Here is an 18842-nt window from a genome sequence, read left to right on the forward strand (position 1 = left end):
TGTCTGAGTTGCTTCTGAATTACACTCAGACATAATTTTGGGAATGAATGAATGTTGAGGATATAAGAAGACGTGGAGAAATTGAGATGTTTTAACCTCATTGTTACAAGTCGCGGGGGCTGTCTTGCGCGTTTGCAGCAAGTGAAAATCTAGGCTCAAATTAGACCAATGAACGTATATATTTTGCGCTCTTTAACTTATTGACTACCAGATGATGTACAAAAAAAATGTTTTCGCTCCAGTGCCAGGGTTTTTGTCATTTTAACTTAAATTGCACGACCCACAGAATATTGAGTTTTTGCACTATATAAACATTCAATGCTATGTAAGAAACCTTTGACTCTGTACTTTCATTAAAAAAAAAAAAAGTTTATTTCGAGCTTACCGTATTTTTCGGTGTATAAGGCGCACCAGCGTATAAGACGCAACACCAATGAATAGTGTATTTTCAGACTTTTTCCAGATATTAGGCGCACCAGACTATAAGGCACACCTTTAATGAATGAAAAATGTTTTCCAAATATAATATATAAATAGCTAAAAGTTTTCCAAATATAAGGCACACCGCATTATGAGGCGTTGCAGTAGAGGCTGGGGTTACACACTACTTCTTCTACTGGGGGACATGGAGTCGGTCGCTGCTGAAAGTAGTTGCAAGACCTGTTGTGGCTCAATGTTACTTCACATATAACGTGCACCCGCATATAAGGCGCAGCGTCATCTTTTGAAGAAAATGAAGGCTTTTGGGTGCGCCTTATACACCAGAAAATATGGTCCATGGTTGTAGAGTTATCTGCATTGAAAGTGGGGGTAGCTGTACACAAGGCCCTTTGTGGGAGGGAAAAACATTGCCAGAGGTCTGACCGAAGCTTGAAACGCATCCCCTCCGCAAGAAAAAACAAAACCCGAACAAATTCGGGAATGCCACTGCACGTCATGACCGAAAAATTCATCAAAGCCATATTTTTCAAACGCACTTTTGAAAGTATTCCTGGGTACCTGCTCTTACTGTCCTGCTCACTCAGTTCTCCAAATTAGAAGCACAACAGTTAAAGTTAACCGTAAAGCTGACACAAAACCAAAGTTGAAATTCAACTTTGTATATTAAAACATGAAAATGTTCAACCAATTTTGTCTCAAAGGTCAACTATTTAAATTTGTACTGAAGCCAATAACTGAAATGCTGACAGTTGACAGGCTAGCCAAAATTAGCATCAATGAAGGCACTTGTAAATTAAATGTATTATTATTATTATTATTATTATTATTATTATTATTAACTAACCTGTCGAGCGCTTTAACAACCCCAGCCCCTCATCGCCATGTGATGACAATACTGGAACACAATGTAGCCAGCCAATGACTTCTACCAAGATGAGCAGTAGTAAACAAAGGATAACAGCGGACGGGAGCCAGTGTTTTTTTTTTATCTTTTCTGGCTCTTGGCGTTTCTAAAAACACGCTTTGTTTGGCAAAGACACAATTTGTATTCTTCCCATTCCGTTCCCCACTGTTGCACAAAGGATACTTTTGTGTTTATCTTTTTGTTTACCTGCTCGAGGACTGCTGAGGAGCAAATTAGCCTGAGCGTCTTGTCTTGAGATGAGTGTTTTTTATATGTTGGTTCACATACATTGTGGATGTAAAGAGAATTTATTTCTCCGCCCTCAACAGCAGCATATCTGAATCCACCTTTTAATATAAGTGCTTTTGGTCCACCAACAGACCTTTTCTTGCAGAAGATAAAGAATACGTGCCTATGGGAATTGTTTTCTGTGTACTTAAACTAATTGCTCAACGTGACAACAACATCATATATTGTATATACTAATTTTGGGTGTGTCATTGTACGTTTTAGGCATTAGGTTAGCAGGGGCTATGTAGTCTTTTTTAGTTAGACTATGTTTATTTTATGTTTATGTTTATGTTTGCCAGTAAACCCTGTCAGAGAGTGGTGAGAAATGCCTTTTTGAATAATATTCACAAAGATGATCTGCCACAATTTGCCATGAAGTAAGTTGAGTGACATGCGCCCACACAGCATTTGTACCTGAGGTTTTGCACTCTAAAACGTGTTCCCAATACACTTGTCTTTTTAGTCATAGTAAGTGGTCATCTCAGGAAAAACAACTGTGTTTCTGTGTTGGGCCCGGTGTGACAGCCTCTGACCCATCGTGACTCTGCCGGTGCTTTTGAATGCGCACAGGAAATGAAGTTGGCTTTCAAAGCACCTCCTCAGATCCACCAGAGGAAACGCATCATCTGACATCTGGGGATGTTGATGCTGTCGTCGCTGATGTTTTTCTGGTATTTTATCCCTAAAATAGGCCTTTCTGTTAATCCCTTCTTTGCCCACCGTCCCATCATCCCGCTTTGCTCTCACTGACTCTCTCACCCTAATCTGTAAATAAGAACTGTTTATATTTAAAACTGAAACGCTGTTTCAGTCCGCTGGAATCCAAATCCAAGGTCAACGCAGGTTGGGAATCGGGAAAGCCGTTCACCTTCCTTTTGACGCCCCGTTTACTAAAGTTGTGGTCGGCTACTCATTCTGAGAATCATCCTGCCTCATTTGTGTATTTTCCAAATAGCCCGCCGTCGCCCCGCGCTGCCATAATGGCTGTTTACGTGCATTCTGTGTCTGCCACGCTGCCTTAACCAATAAGATGCCATCCGGCCCAGGGCCCAACTGCGCCTTTGGTCTGGTTCAGATGAGCGGAAAGCAATTGGGCGGACGCGTCAAATGTTGGGGCTGCTTAGTCGTGCATTTATTTATGACTTGATCTGTTCATGGATGCGTTAAACTGCTTTTCGTGCATTCCTTTCTCTTGTTGCACCCCCAACGTTCTTTTCATGCCAGAAGTGTGCCACAATTACCAACTGGACAATTGATTAGGGACACAACAGCAGTCAAATGCAAGGTTTCGACCAAGACTGTTAAAAAAAAAGATTTCAAACATCAAGCTACAACTTCATTTTCAATTCTATCATCATGATATCGCTCCAACTATGATGCAGTGCAATTCTAACCCCCCAAAACCATAAACGTACCCGAGAGGAGGACACAGTTGTTTTTCAAACACGATTCACTGTTGGCCGATGTATATGCGCACATACAGCCCCCTCATTAGAGCAATGAGCACTTCCTAACAATAACGTCCTTGTTGCAGGAGCATCTGTGACTGAAATAGTACAGCCAGTCTGTGTAGGTTGTTCGCGGTCTGATATGTGGTAGTTTGCGTGTCGGGACTGGGCTTGTAATTAAGGCTAGTTTGGAAGTCTCGATGCCCCTGGGTAGTTGGAAGTAGGTCACTGGCACAGGCTACGGAAACGCAGGCGTGTTGAACTATGTGCATGTTGTCATACGCATATTTCAGAATTAGCGTTTTTGGTCATCATTTTGAATCACATTTTTATTCATGAAAGAGAATCCATTGCAGAGTAAACCCGGAGGAGGTTTCTAGAGGCCGCTGTGTGGCTTCGCTGTATTATATTATTGACATTGACACCAGCGATCCATCAAAGATCTCAACATTCCTATCGTTGACCTTCACATTGTCTGTCATTTTTCCACAGCTCTCACATTTGTTGTCATTTTCGCTTCCGAGCGGGTGCACGCGTGCTTCCCATGTGAGGGGGCTTTGAGGCGGTGACGCACACTGAAGAGAGAAAGAGGGAGGCGAATGTTGAGGGAAGCAGAGGTCGCGTCAGACATCAAGATGAGATAGCGAGTCTTTAGTCCAACCCTCATTCATAAGGATGACGGATGTTGGTCTTGATTGCAAAGTCACGTAAACTGAGGCCATGGCCTGTTTGTTTATTGTCCTCCACTCCAGGCCATTCATTTCTTAGAATGAATAATTGTACCGGTAGTTGATTAATCAGCTTTTTACAGACCTACAACAGCTTTGTCAATAACAGGGCAGACAATTAGGGAGAATAGAAGATAGACTAAAACCAAATAAAAATGTCACAGAAACCACAGTTCAGCCTTCATTGTACTGTATTGGAATAGAAAATTGATCCAAGGCTTCACTTCGTGTTTGGAGTGATTTATGACCTTGCAAGGTAAAAAGCTGGAATGCTGAAAATGTTAGACAAAGGACGCCCTGCGGCATGTGGTCAGGAATGCATGTTGGATATCAAGTCTCAATGTAAATTTCCCTTTAATCGCATATATATATATGTCCATTATATGAACTGCTTATGCTCCCGAGGGTCACGGACGGGTGTGCTGGAGCCATTCCAAGCTGTCTTCGGGCAGTTGGCGCGATACACCCTGAATTGCTTGCCGGTTCCTCGCAGGGCACACACAGACAAACCACAAGCATTCACACTAATATTCACACTTCCCAACAAATTTAGTGTTCAATTAACCAACCACGTGTTTTTGGAATGTGGGAGGAAACCAGAGTAACTGGAAAAAAAAACACTCTGAATATTGAAAAAAAACTGTCTTCACCATTTACCATGATTTCCATTTCTTTTACAATTTTTATACTTTCACAGTTATGATGGCAAGTTTTGCATATTTCTGAACCTGAAATAGCATTTGAGATTGAGAGCCGGATAAAATGACTGGAGAAAGTACCCGAGTGGTCCAAGCTTGTTCAGGCTCGGGCCTTACTAACTACATTTGATGAACTAGAAAAACACGCGTTACTCTCACATACAGCATCTCAAAGTGTCATTGAATCGTCAGAAATACTAAATTCTACTCCCAAGTATAGAAGGCGGAAAAGCAAAGATGGCCGACAACAACCGACGTCAACGGTGACGTCAACAGGCTGCAAAGTCTTTTTTTTTTTTTGTTTGTTTTTTGTTTTTTGTTTTTTGTTTTTTGAGAGGACGGCTGGGGCGGACAGTCAGCAAAATGTAAATGATTCAACAGCACCGCTAAGTGGCTGCGGGGGCTCATCTGACATGACGCCAAGATGCTCTTAAAGCTCTGCAGTCAGTCGATAAACATGATGCTGGCAGAACAAAGATGAGCGTGCATGATTTTATTGGATTGGACTGGCTGGAAGCTTGTCTACTGATACGACAGTCTGTCAGTGCAATTTTTTTTTCTTATGTCCAGAGCAAAACGTATTATTGCCAGCGCATCAGTCATGTTGCCTTACATAGCACCCAAGTCCCATGATGATCCAGTCTTCCACTAATCCACTTTGCAACTTTCTGTGCCGCAGTTGTGTGCAGAATGCTATTTTGTAAATACGCCTCATCAGCAGTTTTCAAAAAGACAAACCTGTGTGTGTGTGTGTGTGTGTGTGTGTGTGTGTGTGTGTGTGTGTGTGTGTGTGTGTGTGTGTGTGTGTGTGTGTGTGTGTGTGTGTGTGTGTGTGTGTGTGTGTGTGTGTGTGTGTCAACAGCTCTTCAGAGAAGTGCGAATAATGAAGTTACTGAATCATCCCAACATTGGTAAGTTCTGACACTTAATGATATTAAAAAAAAGTAGTGCCATCCATTTTTGAGATGTTGAATATATCAGCATGATTTCTGCCAGCGGATTAAATATAATAAATCTGGCTGTCATTTGAAATTTGAATTGTAAAAGTTACAGCATAATTTTTTGGGGTAAACAGTCAAAATATTTGAGTCAAGAAACCAAAATGAGTACAAAAATGGCTGGCCTAACTTTCGGAGATTTTATTTTAGCCCCAAATTTTGATAAATGAATAACCTAATTTGGTTGTCCCTTTTTGACCTTTTTTTTCTTATTTTTTTTACATGTCTGCTTTGAACATTTGTTTGCATTTATTTTGAATTTTTATTTACAATTGTTTTTTTTTCATTCTCGTTTGAATATTAATTGCATTAAATGAATAATTTTTAGAATTTTACGAATAAATCTACGACAAAATTATGACTTCACTCATGATTCGTGAACTTTTTTTAACTGTCATAACCAAGTTTAACCCTGATAAGTCACCTTGAGTGAGAATGAGTGCCTTGCCGGATTACAAACAGGACAAACAAGGATGCACAGAACCTCAAAAGTAGAAAATTAATCAGGAGCTTAATGTCCTCTGATGATTTCGGCTGTTTATTTTTTAAGTGTGCTATTTATTTGTTTTTTTTTTCACCCTCCGCAGTCAAACTTTTCGAGGTGATTGAAACTGAGAAGACGCTCTATTTGGTGATGGAGTACGCCAGCGGTGGTGAGTGACATTCACTTGACTTTGTGAATGTGCCCACACGTTTTGACGCCAGTGCCCGCTCCAGCTTCTCCCTCGAAACACGCCCCCGCTTCCTCGAAATGATTTTTTTTTCCCGGCCGTGAATGCACACCCTGGTCCTCTCTGTGTGCCACAGGGGAGGTGTTTGACTACCTGGTGGCCCACGGGAGGATGAAGGAGAAGGAGGCCAGGGCCAAGTTCCGACAGGTGAGATAGCGACGCCGCGTCACTCGCCAAGATCATGCTCTGTCACGGACTGCAGAGGAGAAGCGTGCCTCGCCGACTCGGGCGACTCGTTTGCACTCACTCTCCTTCCGCAGCTGCTTGTTCTGAGACCCAGCGGTGCGTCATTAGCATTGATCCGTCAGCAATTTTTTCCGATGCTCCTTTCACATCAAAACGTAGTGACTGAATCTGAATTTTATTCAATGGGATCAACGCCGGTTTGAATGATAATCCACTTCTTTCACATCCACCATGTTTCAAAGAAGATGCCTCACACTATGTATATCACGGTGTACATCGGGGCAGTGGTTCACCTACACCAGGATGGTCAGGATGACCATATTGCTTTATGACCATTAAAAAGATTAAAACGAATAAACTGAATATATAACTAAATCAATCAACTGGAAATGATGTGATCCTTGACAATTTTATGATTGAGTCGAGTGAAAAAAAAAGAAAATCAAAAGTCAAACAAGTATTAAATTAAAATTGATTCAGCATAAAGGTTAAATGAAAATTGGACTGACAAAAATAGAGAAAAAAAACAGCTGTTATTTAAGATTAAATACATTTGTTTCCTTGTATTGAAGAATTAAATACAACTGGACGATGTTTAAAATAATACTTTAGATGATGTTAGATTAAAAATAAATACATATTCTGAAAAAAAGTCGTTATTTTTAATAATATATCATTCATTATTTTATACCACGTTCACATGATACACCAAGAAAGAAGTACTTCATGAATGAATTCAAATTTTGTGAATTGTACTTGAAAATGAAATAACTAGTCAAATGGAGAGTATAGTTTTGCTTTTTTGAATGTTGCTGTGCCGATGACCATTTTGTGTTTGGGATCCTTTTACTGAGCATCTTTATCTTTAATAACGTCATAGAGCTGCTTGTTATGTAGCCACAAGGGGACATAATCAAAGCTCTGGAGATGGAGGACACTGATTCGCTGTGGCGACCCCTTGAAGGGAAAAGCCAAAAGGAAAAGAAGAAGAACTAGTCCTTGAAATATCATTTAAAAAAACAGCTTGAAGCTTGAACCCCAAACCCCCTCCAAGGTGAGGGACCTAACAGAGCATGGCTCGAAAGACCCTTTATGATGACTAAAAACATTTTCCCTTGCCCGGACTTGGGTCATCCGGCATTGCAGGAAGGTAGATGATATCAGCCTGGAGTTCCTCATGGCTCTTTCCCGCTCCTGTGTGATATTTTCAGCCTATGGAAAAATGTTCCATTATGTTTCGTGACATAATGAAAGACCTCTGACGTTTGTGTTTCAGATTGTGTCTGCCGTGCAGTATTGCCACCAGAGGAGGATCGTTCACAGGGATCTCAAGGTGACAGTGCCAAATTCTCCTGATCATGACTCCCAAATCAAAACAACAAAATTCACTCACATGGATTGAAATACAGTTTTGACCGATTAACACAAAATTTGGCGGACATGTCAATCAAAGCAGGATACTTTGATTGTGATCACCCAACGCGCTGTTTGTTCTCTCCCCCCCCCCCCTTAGGCCGAGAACCTACTATTGGACGCCGACATGAACATCAAAATTGCCGACTTTGGTTTCAGCAACGAATTCACCGTGGGGAGCAAGCTGGATACCTTCTGTGGTTCTCCGCCCTACGCCGCCCCAGAACTTTTTCAAGGAAAGAAGTACGATGGGCCCGAGGTGGATGTGTGGAGCCTCGGGGTCATCCTCTACACACTGGTCAGCGGCTCGCTACCCTTTGATGGGCAAAACCTCAAGGTGCAAACATGTTTCATCTAATATCGTTTTTCTCCTTACAATTGAACAAGCGACATTGGTTTGTGGTAGAAATTAAATAACATTGGATGTTTTTTATGTGTATATATAAACTAGTTCTAACTGTTTGCACATGCAAGGTTAAGGTCTTGCAATATACTGTAGTTGCTACTGATATTTAGCACCAATATGCGACTCAACACACAGTGGCATGCTAGCCGGTGATTTCCCAACTGAATGTTTTATTTTTTGGGGTTTTTGTTTTTTATTTTATTTTAGGTGACATGCATGAACATGATTTTGTATTTCCTAAATGAACAGATTAAGAGTGGAATTTCCCTCTTGCTATCATTGGGGGAGAGTAAGACTCTCCGGAGGATTATCTGCCCTACTTTTATAACGCACAACTGACGAAATGATTCATGAGGCAGTTTATAGAGTCGAAGTGTGACACACTTTTAATTCATTTTTGTTTTTTGTTTTTTTGTTGTGTTTTTATTTTTTGTTTTTTTTTTTTGGGGGGGGGGGGGGTGCCATTATGGACGTTATGATTTCGTCAGTGAAGGTTTGTTTGCTTGTGTGCACGGAGTAATTCCGACAATATCCACCAAAATTCGGGATACGCTGTTGACATGGATTATGTCATGAAAAAGTTGTTTTGTAGACTAAGCTCTGAAAAGTCCATGCATTTGTTTCTCAAAGGTCAGTCACATGATGCATTTTTATTTTCCACCAATCATTTTGCAGGTCTCAGGCATCATTAAATAAAATTAACAATTCATTATTTTGAAGGCTAACATGTAGTTCTGTCCAAACAGAATGTAAATATGTCAGTTACAATAAACACCTAATTTTTGTATAAAATGACAAAAATCTAGTTCATGAGGACTGGATAGTGGCAGCGAACATCACAACTAATGCCAGATAGTCAACAATTCTTCAAAAAAATCATTTTCACTGACTGAAATAAAAAATAAATGATGCGGTAGTTATACTTGTTTATGCAAAATATATTTGAACACAAATAGTGCAGCAAAACATGTCGACAGACAATAAGACAGTCACTGACATATTTTTATCTTCTGAGAAAAACAAGTAATAATATTGCCTGTCACTCATCTTTTTTTTTTTTTTTTTTTTTTTTTTTTACGTCATGACTAAGTCGCTTTTTTGTTTATCTCCTCACAGGAGCTGAGAGAACGGGTCCTGCGGGGAAAGTACCGCATCCCCTTTTACATGTCCACAGACTGTGAAAACCTGCTGAAAAAACTATTGGTGCTCAACCCGGTCAAACGTGGCAGTTTGGAGGTAATTTTTTGCATTGTTAGCTTACACGCGATGCTGATTTGCTCTGTTTTATTTTATTGAATATAATACTTTTAATATAATATTTAATACAATACTTAGCGCATGTCCATGGTGTTTGTGTGTATGGGTAAACTTCAATGAATCATTGCAAACACTCTGCTGTTGTCAGTTCACAGTCATTATCGCATTTGAACTTGCTCCAAAAAAAAAGAAAAAACACGCCGAGCTACCTAATAACAATTGATCTGTTTGTTATTCAGCACTACGCTTCATTAGAATGTTTTAACATAGTGTTGCACACAGCCCCCGGGATATATGCATGCATATGTGTCATGGGATGCCATCACCACTGAAAAAAATATTTCAATTGTCTCTGATAGCAAATCATGAAAGATCACTGGATGAATGTGGGTCACGAGGAGGAGGAGCTGAAGCCGTATATCGAGCCCGAGGCCGACTTCAACGACTGCACCAGAATAGGTGCTTTTCGGCCCGTACGTGGAGGTCATAGTCGAGGGTCTCCTGACCAGATTAACTGTCAAATTTCCTGTTCCCGACAGAGCTCATGGTGACCATGGGTTTCCCGAAAGATGAGATCAAAGATTCTTTAAAAAACCAGAAGTACGATGATGTCATGGCCACTTATTTGCTGCTGGGAAGAAAAGCGCCAGAGGTCAGATTCTCTCTCATGTCCCCATCATGTCTGGGTGTTAAATGCAATTAAATCTTCTATCAGTCAGTGCCAGCTGTTTTCAAAGCACCGTTCCCCGTTTTGCCAGCTGTCGTTTTGTATTTTAACTGATATTTCACAATTCATCGAGTATTTAATTCTACTTAGAAACTGAATTGATTTGTATTCAACACAATATGACCAGCTAACCACTCTCTCATGGCAGTTTGAGGGGAGCGAGCCCCTGACCAACAGCGTCCTGGCTCAGCGGCAGCGTCCCACCAGCGACATCAACAACGGCTCCAGTATTTCTCCCGCGCATCCCAAAGTCACGCGCAGCATCTCGGCCAATCAAAAGCAGCGCCGCTACAGCGATCATGGTGGGGATGATGGTGGTGATGGTTCTCGTGGTAGTTTAGACAGATGAAGTAAAGTAACCCCTTCCCACCGGGCTGTGAGAGTTCTGCTGGGTGAATGCTACATTTGGAGGAAGTTGCTGAAACAATTGCCCGGTTACAGTCAATTCCACCGCAATTAACCGAAAATCTGCAATCGAAAATGTTTTTTTCTAGAGGAGGTTTACACCTAACACCAAATAAATAAATAAATAAATAAATAAATGCCTTTTAACTTATCAAAATACACTGAAATACTCATATTTGACAGTCATTCGCCAATAATGCCATAACCAGATAACACGATGACCACTGTCCCCGGAAGGGTTAAAGCACAGGTGTCAAGTCAATTCCCGAGTGCCAAATCTGGCCCACCGCATTATTTTATTCGGCCCGCAAAAACAAATCAAGCATGTTAAGTGCCATGATGCTCGCTAAAGTCCGGATAAAAAGTTCAAATTGTCATCTGTAATCCACAATAACCGTCATTATTCTCGACTTCTTATTCGAAGTTATTCATCAAATTGTTGGCCGCTCTGTATGTAATATGTGAAGGGGATGAAACATTCTAACGGCTTCCCCAAATTTATAATGGCCCCCGAGAGGAAACTGTAACTACTGTACCCTACGTTTAAACGCAGGTGCACCTTTTTTTTGAAGTAATATTGAGGCACAACAGGTCTTGCAACTCCTGTCAGCAGCCCCCGACTCCATTTCCCCCAGTAGAAGTAGTGTGTAACCCCAGACTCTACTGGTAGTGCCTCACAATATGGTGTGCATTATATTTGGAAAACCTTTATATATTTCTATATTATATTTGAGAGACTTTTGTCATTCATTGATGGTGCCTTATATATGGAAACAGTTTGAAAATACACTATTCATTGGGGGTGCTTATACTACAGTGCACCTTAAACACTGGAAAATTGGGGTACAATGTGCCCCACCGCAAAAATTGAGTTTTACACCCTTGGGTTAAAGTATTCTCTGACACATCTTCATATGAGATTTTTATTTGTCACTCTCAGCACAAATCACACCTAAAACAAAATTGAACAAAATTTTGAACATGTAACACAAATGAACAGTTCCATTTTGTCGAATGAAAGTCGGCTAGCTTCATGCTAACAATGTGAAACACTATAGGGAAATTAGAAATGACTTTGCAGCGTTTTTATGATTCTGCGACTTGAACACACACAGTGCTGAGTACACAAAATCATTTTAAACCTTTTTTCAGACCCGCTTACGAAAGTCAAATGTCGTCACAACCTTTGTCAGAAAACATGATTGTGATGAAGATGAGGCTAAACAGTGTTTCTTGTTGAACATAAGGGAAAAAACTTAATTAAATTTGCGATTGACATAATCGAGCCAGTTATGTTGACATTCAGTGTCTCACGTGAAACTATTATTTTGAGAAGATGGACTCTCAACGGGGAAAATCGAAAAGAGAAATTCTGGATGACATTGCACGTCAGAGCAACTTGCTCCTGTCGGACATGTTGTGTCTGGTGACATCTGCTGGCTGGTTCATTTATCGCAGCACCTCAAAGCACGAGGAATTGTCGGCTTTTCATGGTGAAATCCGTGTGATAAACGTTGAAAAAAATGTTTACAGTCATGTGTCGATTGTTGATTTGCTCAACGTAAAAGGCAAACGATGAATTTGATTCACTGGTATGATATTAATTTATTTATTTGGATTTTTTTTGTGTGCTTGTGAAGTTGTGAGGAATACTTTTTTTCATAGATTGCCAAATTGCACACAACTCCACAACTAATCACTGTTACACGAAATGGATGCTTATCTTGACACCTCTGTAAAGTTTCGGCATTTTTTTTCACTCACTTAGTGAATGAGGCCCAGTGACCTTTGTCATTAGCGTCTGCTGCTGTTTCGTTCCATCGTGTTAAATCATCATCTCGGTCTGACTTATTTTTTCTCCATTCTCAGTGGGTCCCTCCGTGCCACCGGCGGTGTCGTACACGCGGCGGGGTCAGGCATTAAGCGTCGAGAGTGACCACCGAGAAGAGTGGGACGGCGCCCGCCGACTGGAGCTCAACACTTCTAAGGGAGATGTCCCTGCCTCGCCACTCGGAGCGCAGGAGAGGAAGAAAAACACAAGTGCTGTGGGGGTAAAAGGCTCTTTGATTTTCCAAATGAGGCTACACCATGCTGATATCAGTTGCGTTCAACACAAATTGAATATATTTATGTTAAGCAGGAAATGATACATATTTTAATCAATTGAATTAGAAGTATACTAATTTTTTTGGTGGCAATTTTCTTTCCTCAGACTAACGGATCGATGACTCGCAGGAACACGTATGTGTGTGAGCGATCTTCCACTGAGCGCTACTCGGCCATTCCTAATGGCAAAGACAGCAGGTAACCACACTCGCAGTTCAAACAACAGTACGAATACCAAAAGGTCGTTTTGAAAAACGGGCATCCTTTCGTATCAGTTTAACGGAGGTGTCCGGCAGCATCCCGTCGACTGCAGTGACCTCCACGCGGCCTCGTCATATCAAGTCCATGTCATCATCAGGATACCCTTCAAAGAGCACATTGCCCCCCATCGATGACAACACAGAGTTGAAATCCAGGTGAGCGCTCACTTTTGACACCAAGTAAACATTTATTTTCCATTTTTGGGTGGGTAAAGTTATTGCCTTCCTTTTTTTTAACTCAATCACTGCCATTCACAAATTTATTCAGGAATTGAAAATATGGCATAGAGCGCCATTCCTGAATGGCTTTTGTTTTTTTCTTGCTTAGGAGCAGATAAAGCACTGGCTAGACCTCTGGCAATGTTTTCCCCTTCCAGAACGAGGCGGCATTTCCCTTCTTTGCACGTTAGCGCTTTGTTCCAGCTTCAGCTTTGTTAAAGCACGATATAAATCAATATGTATTTAATGCATTCTATTTTGGACAGCCACCCTCATTTCAAACTCATATAACTCCAGACCCATACAATTTAAGAAATAACTCACTGGAGTTAGGCACTGGAGTGGACACATTTTTGCACATGTGGCAGTGAATGACTTAAAATGGAATTTATTTTATTTATTTTTTTTTGGGGGGGTACGAATTATGCACCATTGGCCAAACCACGGCTTACTGTGAAGTTTGCATTGACCAACTTAACTTAACTCATTCACTGCCAGGCGATGTGCAAAAACTTGCCCACTCCAGTGCCAGGCTTTTTGTCATCTTCACTCCAATTGCAGGAGCCACAGAATATTGAGTTTTAGGACTACTTAAACATTCAGTGCAGCGTAATAAACCTTAGACTCTCTTATTTCATTCGAAAAAATAAGTTAATTCCTAAGTTATATGCGTCTGGGGTTATCTGACCTCGAAATAGGGGAGGCTTTACACAATAAAATACAATTTGCGTCTGGAGTTATCTGAGCTTGAAATAGGGGAGGCTGTACAAAATACAATACAATGCATACATTTTGATTTCTGTAGTGCTTTAACAACAGCTGAAGCTATAACAAAGCGCTAACATGTACAAAAAGCAATTGCTGCCCCTCCTGGAAGGGAAAAACATTACCAGGGGTCTGGCCAGTGCTTTTTCGGCACTCCCCCGCCCCCTGTATGAAAAAACTCTGGGAAATGGCGCTACACGTACATACTTTTTAATTCCGGAATAAATTCGGGAATGGCAGCAAATGAGTTAAGATACATTTGTGGTCTTTGGTTTTTGAACAAATCTATGCAGTAAAAATGATGCTCACTTGTAAAAATACTCTCCCTAAATTGGCATAATTTCACATCTGGGAAAAAAAAACGTTGCTTCCATCACATCTGGAAAAAAACATTGCTAGCTTCACAAATTTCAAAAAGTATGTAAACAGTGAGTAGATAAGTTTTTCAGCTTCATCTGTATTGCTCTGTTGTTTTTGTCACTGAACTCGAGTGCCGGCTTATTCGACACTTGCTCGTACCGTAAATGACCCTTGCCCCCCCCCCCCCCTCCTCCAGCTCCTCTCCACGGGGTCCCTCCACCTCTCCCTCCTCACACAGTATTAGCACCCCCGAGAAGAACCGCTTCCCACGAGGAACCACCAGCCGCAGCACCTTCCACGGCGCCCAGCTGCGAGACCGCCGTAGCGCCACCTACAACGGACCGCCGGCTTCGCCCACGTTGTCCCACGACACGGGCGCCCTGGCGCAACAGCGGCGGGGCACCTCCACCGGCATCATCAGCAAGATCACCTCCAAGTTTGTCCGCAGGTCAGTCGGAAAAGGGGGGTGGGGATTGACATCAAAATGTAAACTGTTTGACAGGATAAAGACAAGATGGGCTTAAAATGTCTTTCGGCAGCCAAAACGGTTTGAAACGAACCTGGTGTCTCAATTTCAATTTGTCTGAACAGCATCTCATAATTATGCACCCAAAAAAGGGCAGCACGTCATAAAAAAATGCTAATTGGCATGCTAACTTCCTTAGCATCAGAATCTTTCTCAATGCCGTGCTTTTAGCACCTTTTTTTGGGGCTCACGCCTTTCTTTTCTTTTCTTCTCCTCTTGGCATAGAGCTCTGTCTTTCAGGTCCACTCAGAGGTAGGACAACAGTCTGTGCCCCTCTTGCCCAACCAGAAAGCAAGAAAGAGTTTTAATAACTCCCCCGGTCCCTCTTGTACCACTTCCTTTCCCTACTGACACCGACCTGTTGTTGTGCTGTTTACATCTCTCTCTCTCTCTCTCTCTCTCTCTCTCTCTCTCTCTCCCTTTATATCACTCTCTCTCTGCCTTTCTTTCTCTTTCTTTCTGCCTTCCCCCTATCTCTCTCTTTCGCTCTCTCTCTCTCTCTCTCTCTCTCTCTCTCACTCTCACTCTGTCTCTCTCTGTCTCTCTCTCTCCCTTTATATCACTCTCTCTCTGCCTTTCTTTCTCTTTCTTTCTGCCTTCCCCTATCTCTCTCTCTCTCTCTCTCTCTCTCTCTCCCTTTCTATCGCTCTCTCTCTGCCTTTCTCTCTTTCTCTCTCTTTCTTTGTGCATTCCCCCCCTCTCTCCCTTTCTCTCTCTCTGTGTTTCTCACTCCGCTCTCTCCCTTTCGCTCTCACATATCTCTCCCTCTCACTTTATCTCTGTCTCTCCCTTTCTCTCTCTCTCTGTCTGTCTCTCTCTCTCCCTCTCTCTCCCTTTCTCTTTCGTTCTCTCTGTCTCCCTTTCTCTCTCACATCTGTAGTGTTCTTAAGAGCATTGAAAGGCGCTTGAAATAAAATGTATTAATATTAATATTATCTCCTCCCTCTCTGCCTTTCTCTCCCTTTCTGTCTCTCTCTTGTTCTCTCTCTCCATGTTTCTCTCTTTCTGTCTCTCTCTCTCACCATCTCCCCCTGCCCGACTCTCTGTCTCTCCATCCCTGTCCCTCCCTCTTTCTGTCTCTCCCTTCTTCTCTCTGTCCCCCTTTCTCTCTCTTTCTCTCAGCCTCTCTCCATTTTCTCTCTCTCTCTCTGCCTTTCTCTCTCTATCTCTATCTCGCTGCCTTCCCCTCTCTCTGTCTTTCTCTTTCTTTTTCTCTCTCTCCCTCCCTTTCTCTTTTTCTCCCTGCCTCTCTCTCTCTTGCTTCCCCCTTCCCCCACCTCTTTCTCTTTCTCTTTTTCCTTTTGTGCCTACTTGTCTTGAAAAGAAACCTCACACCTCACCGGCTTCGTTGTAACTCTCTTCTCATGTTGTTGATGCTCGTCCTCCTGACTCCTCTCCCCTCGCCTCTCTGCCGTCTTCGTGCCTCAAGAAAAGAATCGGGCCCGACGGAGTCTTTCCAAAGGGATTGCGTTTGACCAGGAGACCTCTTTAGCCACATTGTGTGCTCACCCAAGAGTGTGGTTTCTTTCCTGGCATGACGCCTGAAGCCCCTCACTGTGTCACACTGATGATGTTTGTGGTGTGTGGTACAGTGAAACTGATTGGAGCAATAAAAAAAAAAAACATCTGTAATGTTATTCCTGGTTTGATTTCAGGGTTCCCAGCGAGGGAGAGGCCAGTGCCAGAACAGAAACACCAAGGTGAGGTTTGGCATATAGACGTGACACTCAATCCATGACCTCTGTGCACTATGAGGTCAAAAACCACCGGACAGCCGCCAGAAGGAATTACCGGTGTCGATGGTCTGCCAACCAAATTGTGACCAAATTCCGAGTATACGTTTCTGTGAAGAACAAATTCACAGCTTGACGTTTTCAAAACAAAGTTCCTCATTTGCTTTCTCGGTATATAAGGTGTGCCGAAAGACATTTGTGCCTGTAAAGATCTTAAAAAGAAACTAATGTCCATAAATCATAGGAAAACATGTCGCAAAGGTAACTTTTTGACGGTGACGCTCCTCTGCTGTGGTCCCAGGAGCGCATCAGGCGACCCCAAGGAGGACGGCGGACGGGACTCCAAACCGCGCTCGCTGCGCTTCACCTGGAGCATGAAAACCACCTCATCCATGGAACCCTCGGAGATGATGCGGGAGATCCGCAAGGTCCTGGACGCCAACAGCTGCGACTACGAGCAGCGCGAGCGCTTCCTGCTCTTCTGCGTGCACGGCGACGCGCGCCAGGACAACCTGGTGCAATGGGAGATGGAGGTCTGCAAGCTGCCCCGCCTGTCCCTCAACGGCGTTCGCTTCAAGAGGATTTCGGGAACATCCATCGCCTTTAAGAACATCGCCTGCAAAATTGCAAACGAGCTCAAACTGTGACGCAAAAACAACCGCCGCCGCGGGCTCATCTCATCACTGGATTCGTGCACTGATCGTACCCGCCGCGCGTTATCAGGGTGGCCTCGGCTGGTAGCAATGCTGGCCACGAATGTACTGCGCAGAGGAGAGCGCCTCGTTGCAGCCTCTGTGACGACTTACAGCAACATCTTTTTTGTTTGTTTAAAACTGTCCGTCCAGGCCTGTGTGTGGATGCGTGCGCGTACGTGTGTGTGTGTGTGTCTCTGTCTCAATCTTTCAAAGGACACCAAACATGCAGTATGCAGCTAAACACCCCGCAATAACGTTTTTTTGTGTGTTTTTCTTCTGAAGACTACTACCAGATCTTACGCTGAATAACTAGCCGCTTTTTCCACCTGTGTTCCGCGCATATCTAGAGCAGGCTGGAGCACATACTAAACACTATGTAAAAAGAATCGTACTGTATGCATAACATCTGCAGGTACTGTATATTAATTTTAGAGTTGTGTACAAATTTTCTTTCATGCAATTTCTTTTTTTTTCTTTTTTTTTGTTCCTAATATAAATGGTGTATCTGAGAGCAGTGGTTCCCAACCTTTATGGAGTCAAGGGACATATTTCACAAAAGACCTAAAAAAACGGCAAACCACTTATCAAAATGATGCACAAAAAGTGGATGCACGGGTCAGTTATGCACTGCACGTTGTGTCATCTTGTGGAAGAACATTTTGTTTTGTCTGTTAGAACTGTAGTGGGCATACATACATTCACAAAATAGTTTTTCCTTCCAAATAAATGATATTGGGTAATTTGCTGCGGAAACACCTGACAAATGCTCATCAGTCTTTGGGAATCATTGTCTTTGAGTATTATCTTTTTTTAAAGAAACCACCATTTGAAAATTGTGTTTTTTATTTTATTTAAAGAGCACTAAATTATTTTGTGGAATATGAAAGGGAGAAACTCCCTTGCCTTTTGTGTTATACTTTATTTGCCTATGGAGGAAAGGAAAAGAAAAAAAACACTTGAGTTGCACCATGTAGTCGTAAAACTGAAAATGTGTTCACTTTATTTTTTTCTGGGCAGCGTGGGAGGGGACAACGTGGAGGCCCCTGCTGCACTTTGCACAAGTTTTCTCACGATGAAAATATGCACCTGTTGTTTCCTTCCCTCTCTCAACAAGATTTGCTGATCTTCAGTTACATTAAAAGCAGCCATTTTAATCAGTTCGCCAAGAAGCATGAGAAGTTAAAAAGAAGAAAAATGTTTGTCTCGACAACCTCGTTTGGTCCTGCAACTTCACCAATGTGATACTTGTATTTCCCCCTCTGATTTATTATTTTTTTTTCCTTTGGGGAGGAGGATTTACTTTATATTTTTGCTAATTCAGCACATTTTATTGTATTTATTTCATTACATTGTAATGTGCTGCTTTGTAGAAATGAAGTGTGCACTTTGTTGGAGAAAAATTAAAAGGATTTTATTTGTTTGTATTCCTGTCAATTGATTGCTGACAGACCAAGAAAGAAATACACCAAATTAGTTTTAAATAGTTGCCTGCTTAAACACGTTCAGAAGCACTACTTTATACTAAATTCTAAATTGTATTAATTT

At 42.0% G+C, this 18842-nt stretch overlaps 1 protein-coding gene across 3 annotated transcripts in view; it reads left to right on the top strand.

The window, feature by feature from the left end:
• Window positions 1–18715, top strand: part of LOC148889186 (serine/threonine-protein kinase MARK1-like) — a 32755-nt gene extending 14040 nt beyond the window's left edge. Inside the window, exons 4-19 of one of the 3 annotated variants that reach the window (XM_089011698.1) lie at window positions 5373–5421; window positions 6096–6161; window positions 6316–6386; window positions 7702–7758; window positions 7939–8175; window positions 9361–9480; window positions 9861–9960; window positions 10041–10153; window positions 10377–10530; window positions 12503–12684; window positions 12846–12937; window positions 13015–13155; window positions 14540–14791; window positions 15095–15121; window positions 16525–16569; window positions 16904–18715. In XM_089011698.1, the coding sequence (XP_088867824.1) occupies window positions 5373–5421; window positions 6096–6161; window positions 6316–6386; window positions 7702–7758; window positions 7939–8175; window positions 9361–9480; window positions 9861–9960; window positions 10041–10153; window positions 10377–10530; window positions 12503–12684; window positions 12846–12937; window positions 13015–13155; window positions 14540–14791; window positions 15095–15121; window positions 16525–16569; window positions 16904–17249 (2052 nt within the window). In that variant the 3' untranslated portion in view covers window positions 17250–18715. The remainder of the gene's footprint in view (window positions 1–5372; window positions 5422–6095; window positions 6162–6315; window positions 6387–7701; window positions 7759–7938; window positions 8176–9360; window positions 9481–9860; window positions 9961–10040; window positions 10154–10376; window positions 10531–12502; window positions 12685–12845; window positions 12938–13014; window positions 13156–14539; window positions 14792–15094; window positions 15122–16524; window positions 16570–16903) is intronic. The other 2 variants (XM_089011699.1, XM_089011700.1) reach the window with 2 other exon arrangements.
• Window positions 18716–18842: the final 127 nt, after the last annotated feature.

Source organism: Hippocampus bargibanti, linkage group LG13 (genome assembly GCF_051943395.1).
Source record: "Hippocampus bargibanti isolate YZ-2025 linkage group LG13, ASM5194339v1, whole genome shotgun sequence".
Taxonomy (NCBI): Eukaryota; Metazoa; Chordata; class Actinopteri; order Syngnathiformes; family Syngnathidae; genus Hippocampus; species Hippocampus bargibanti.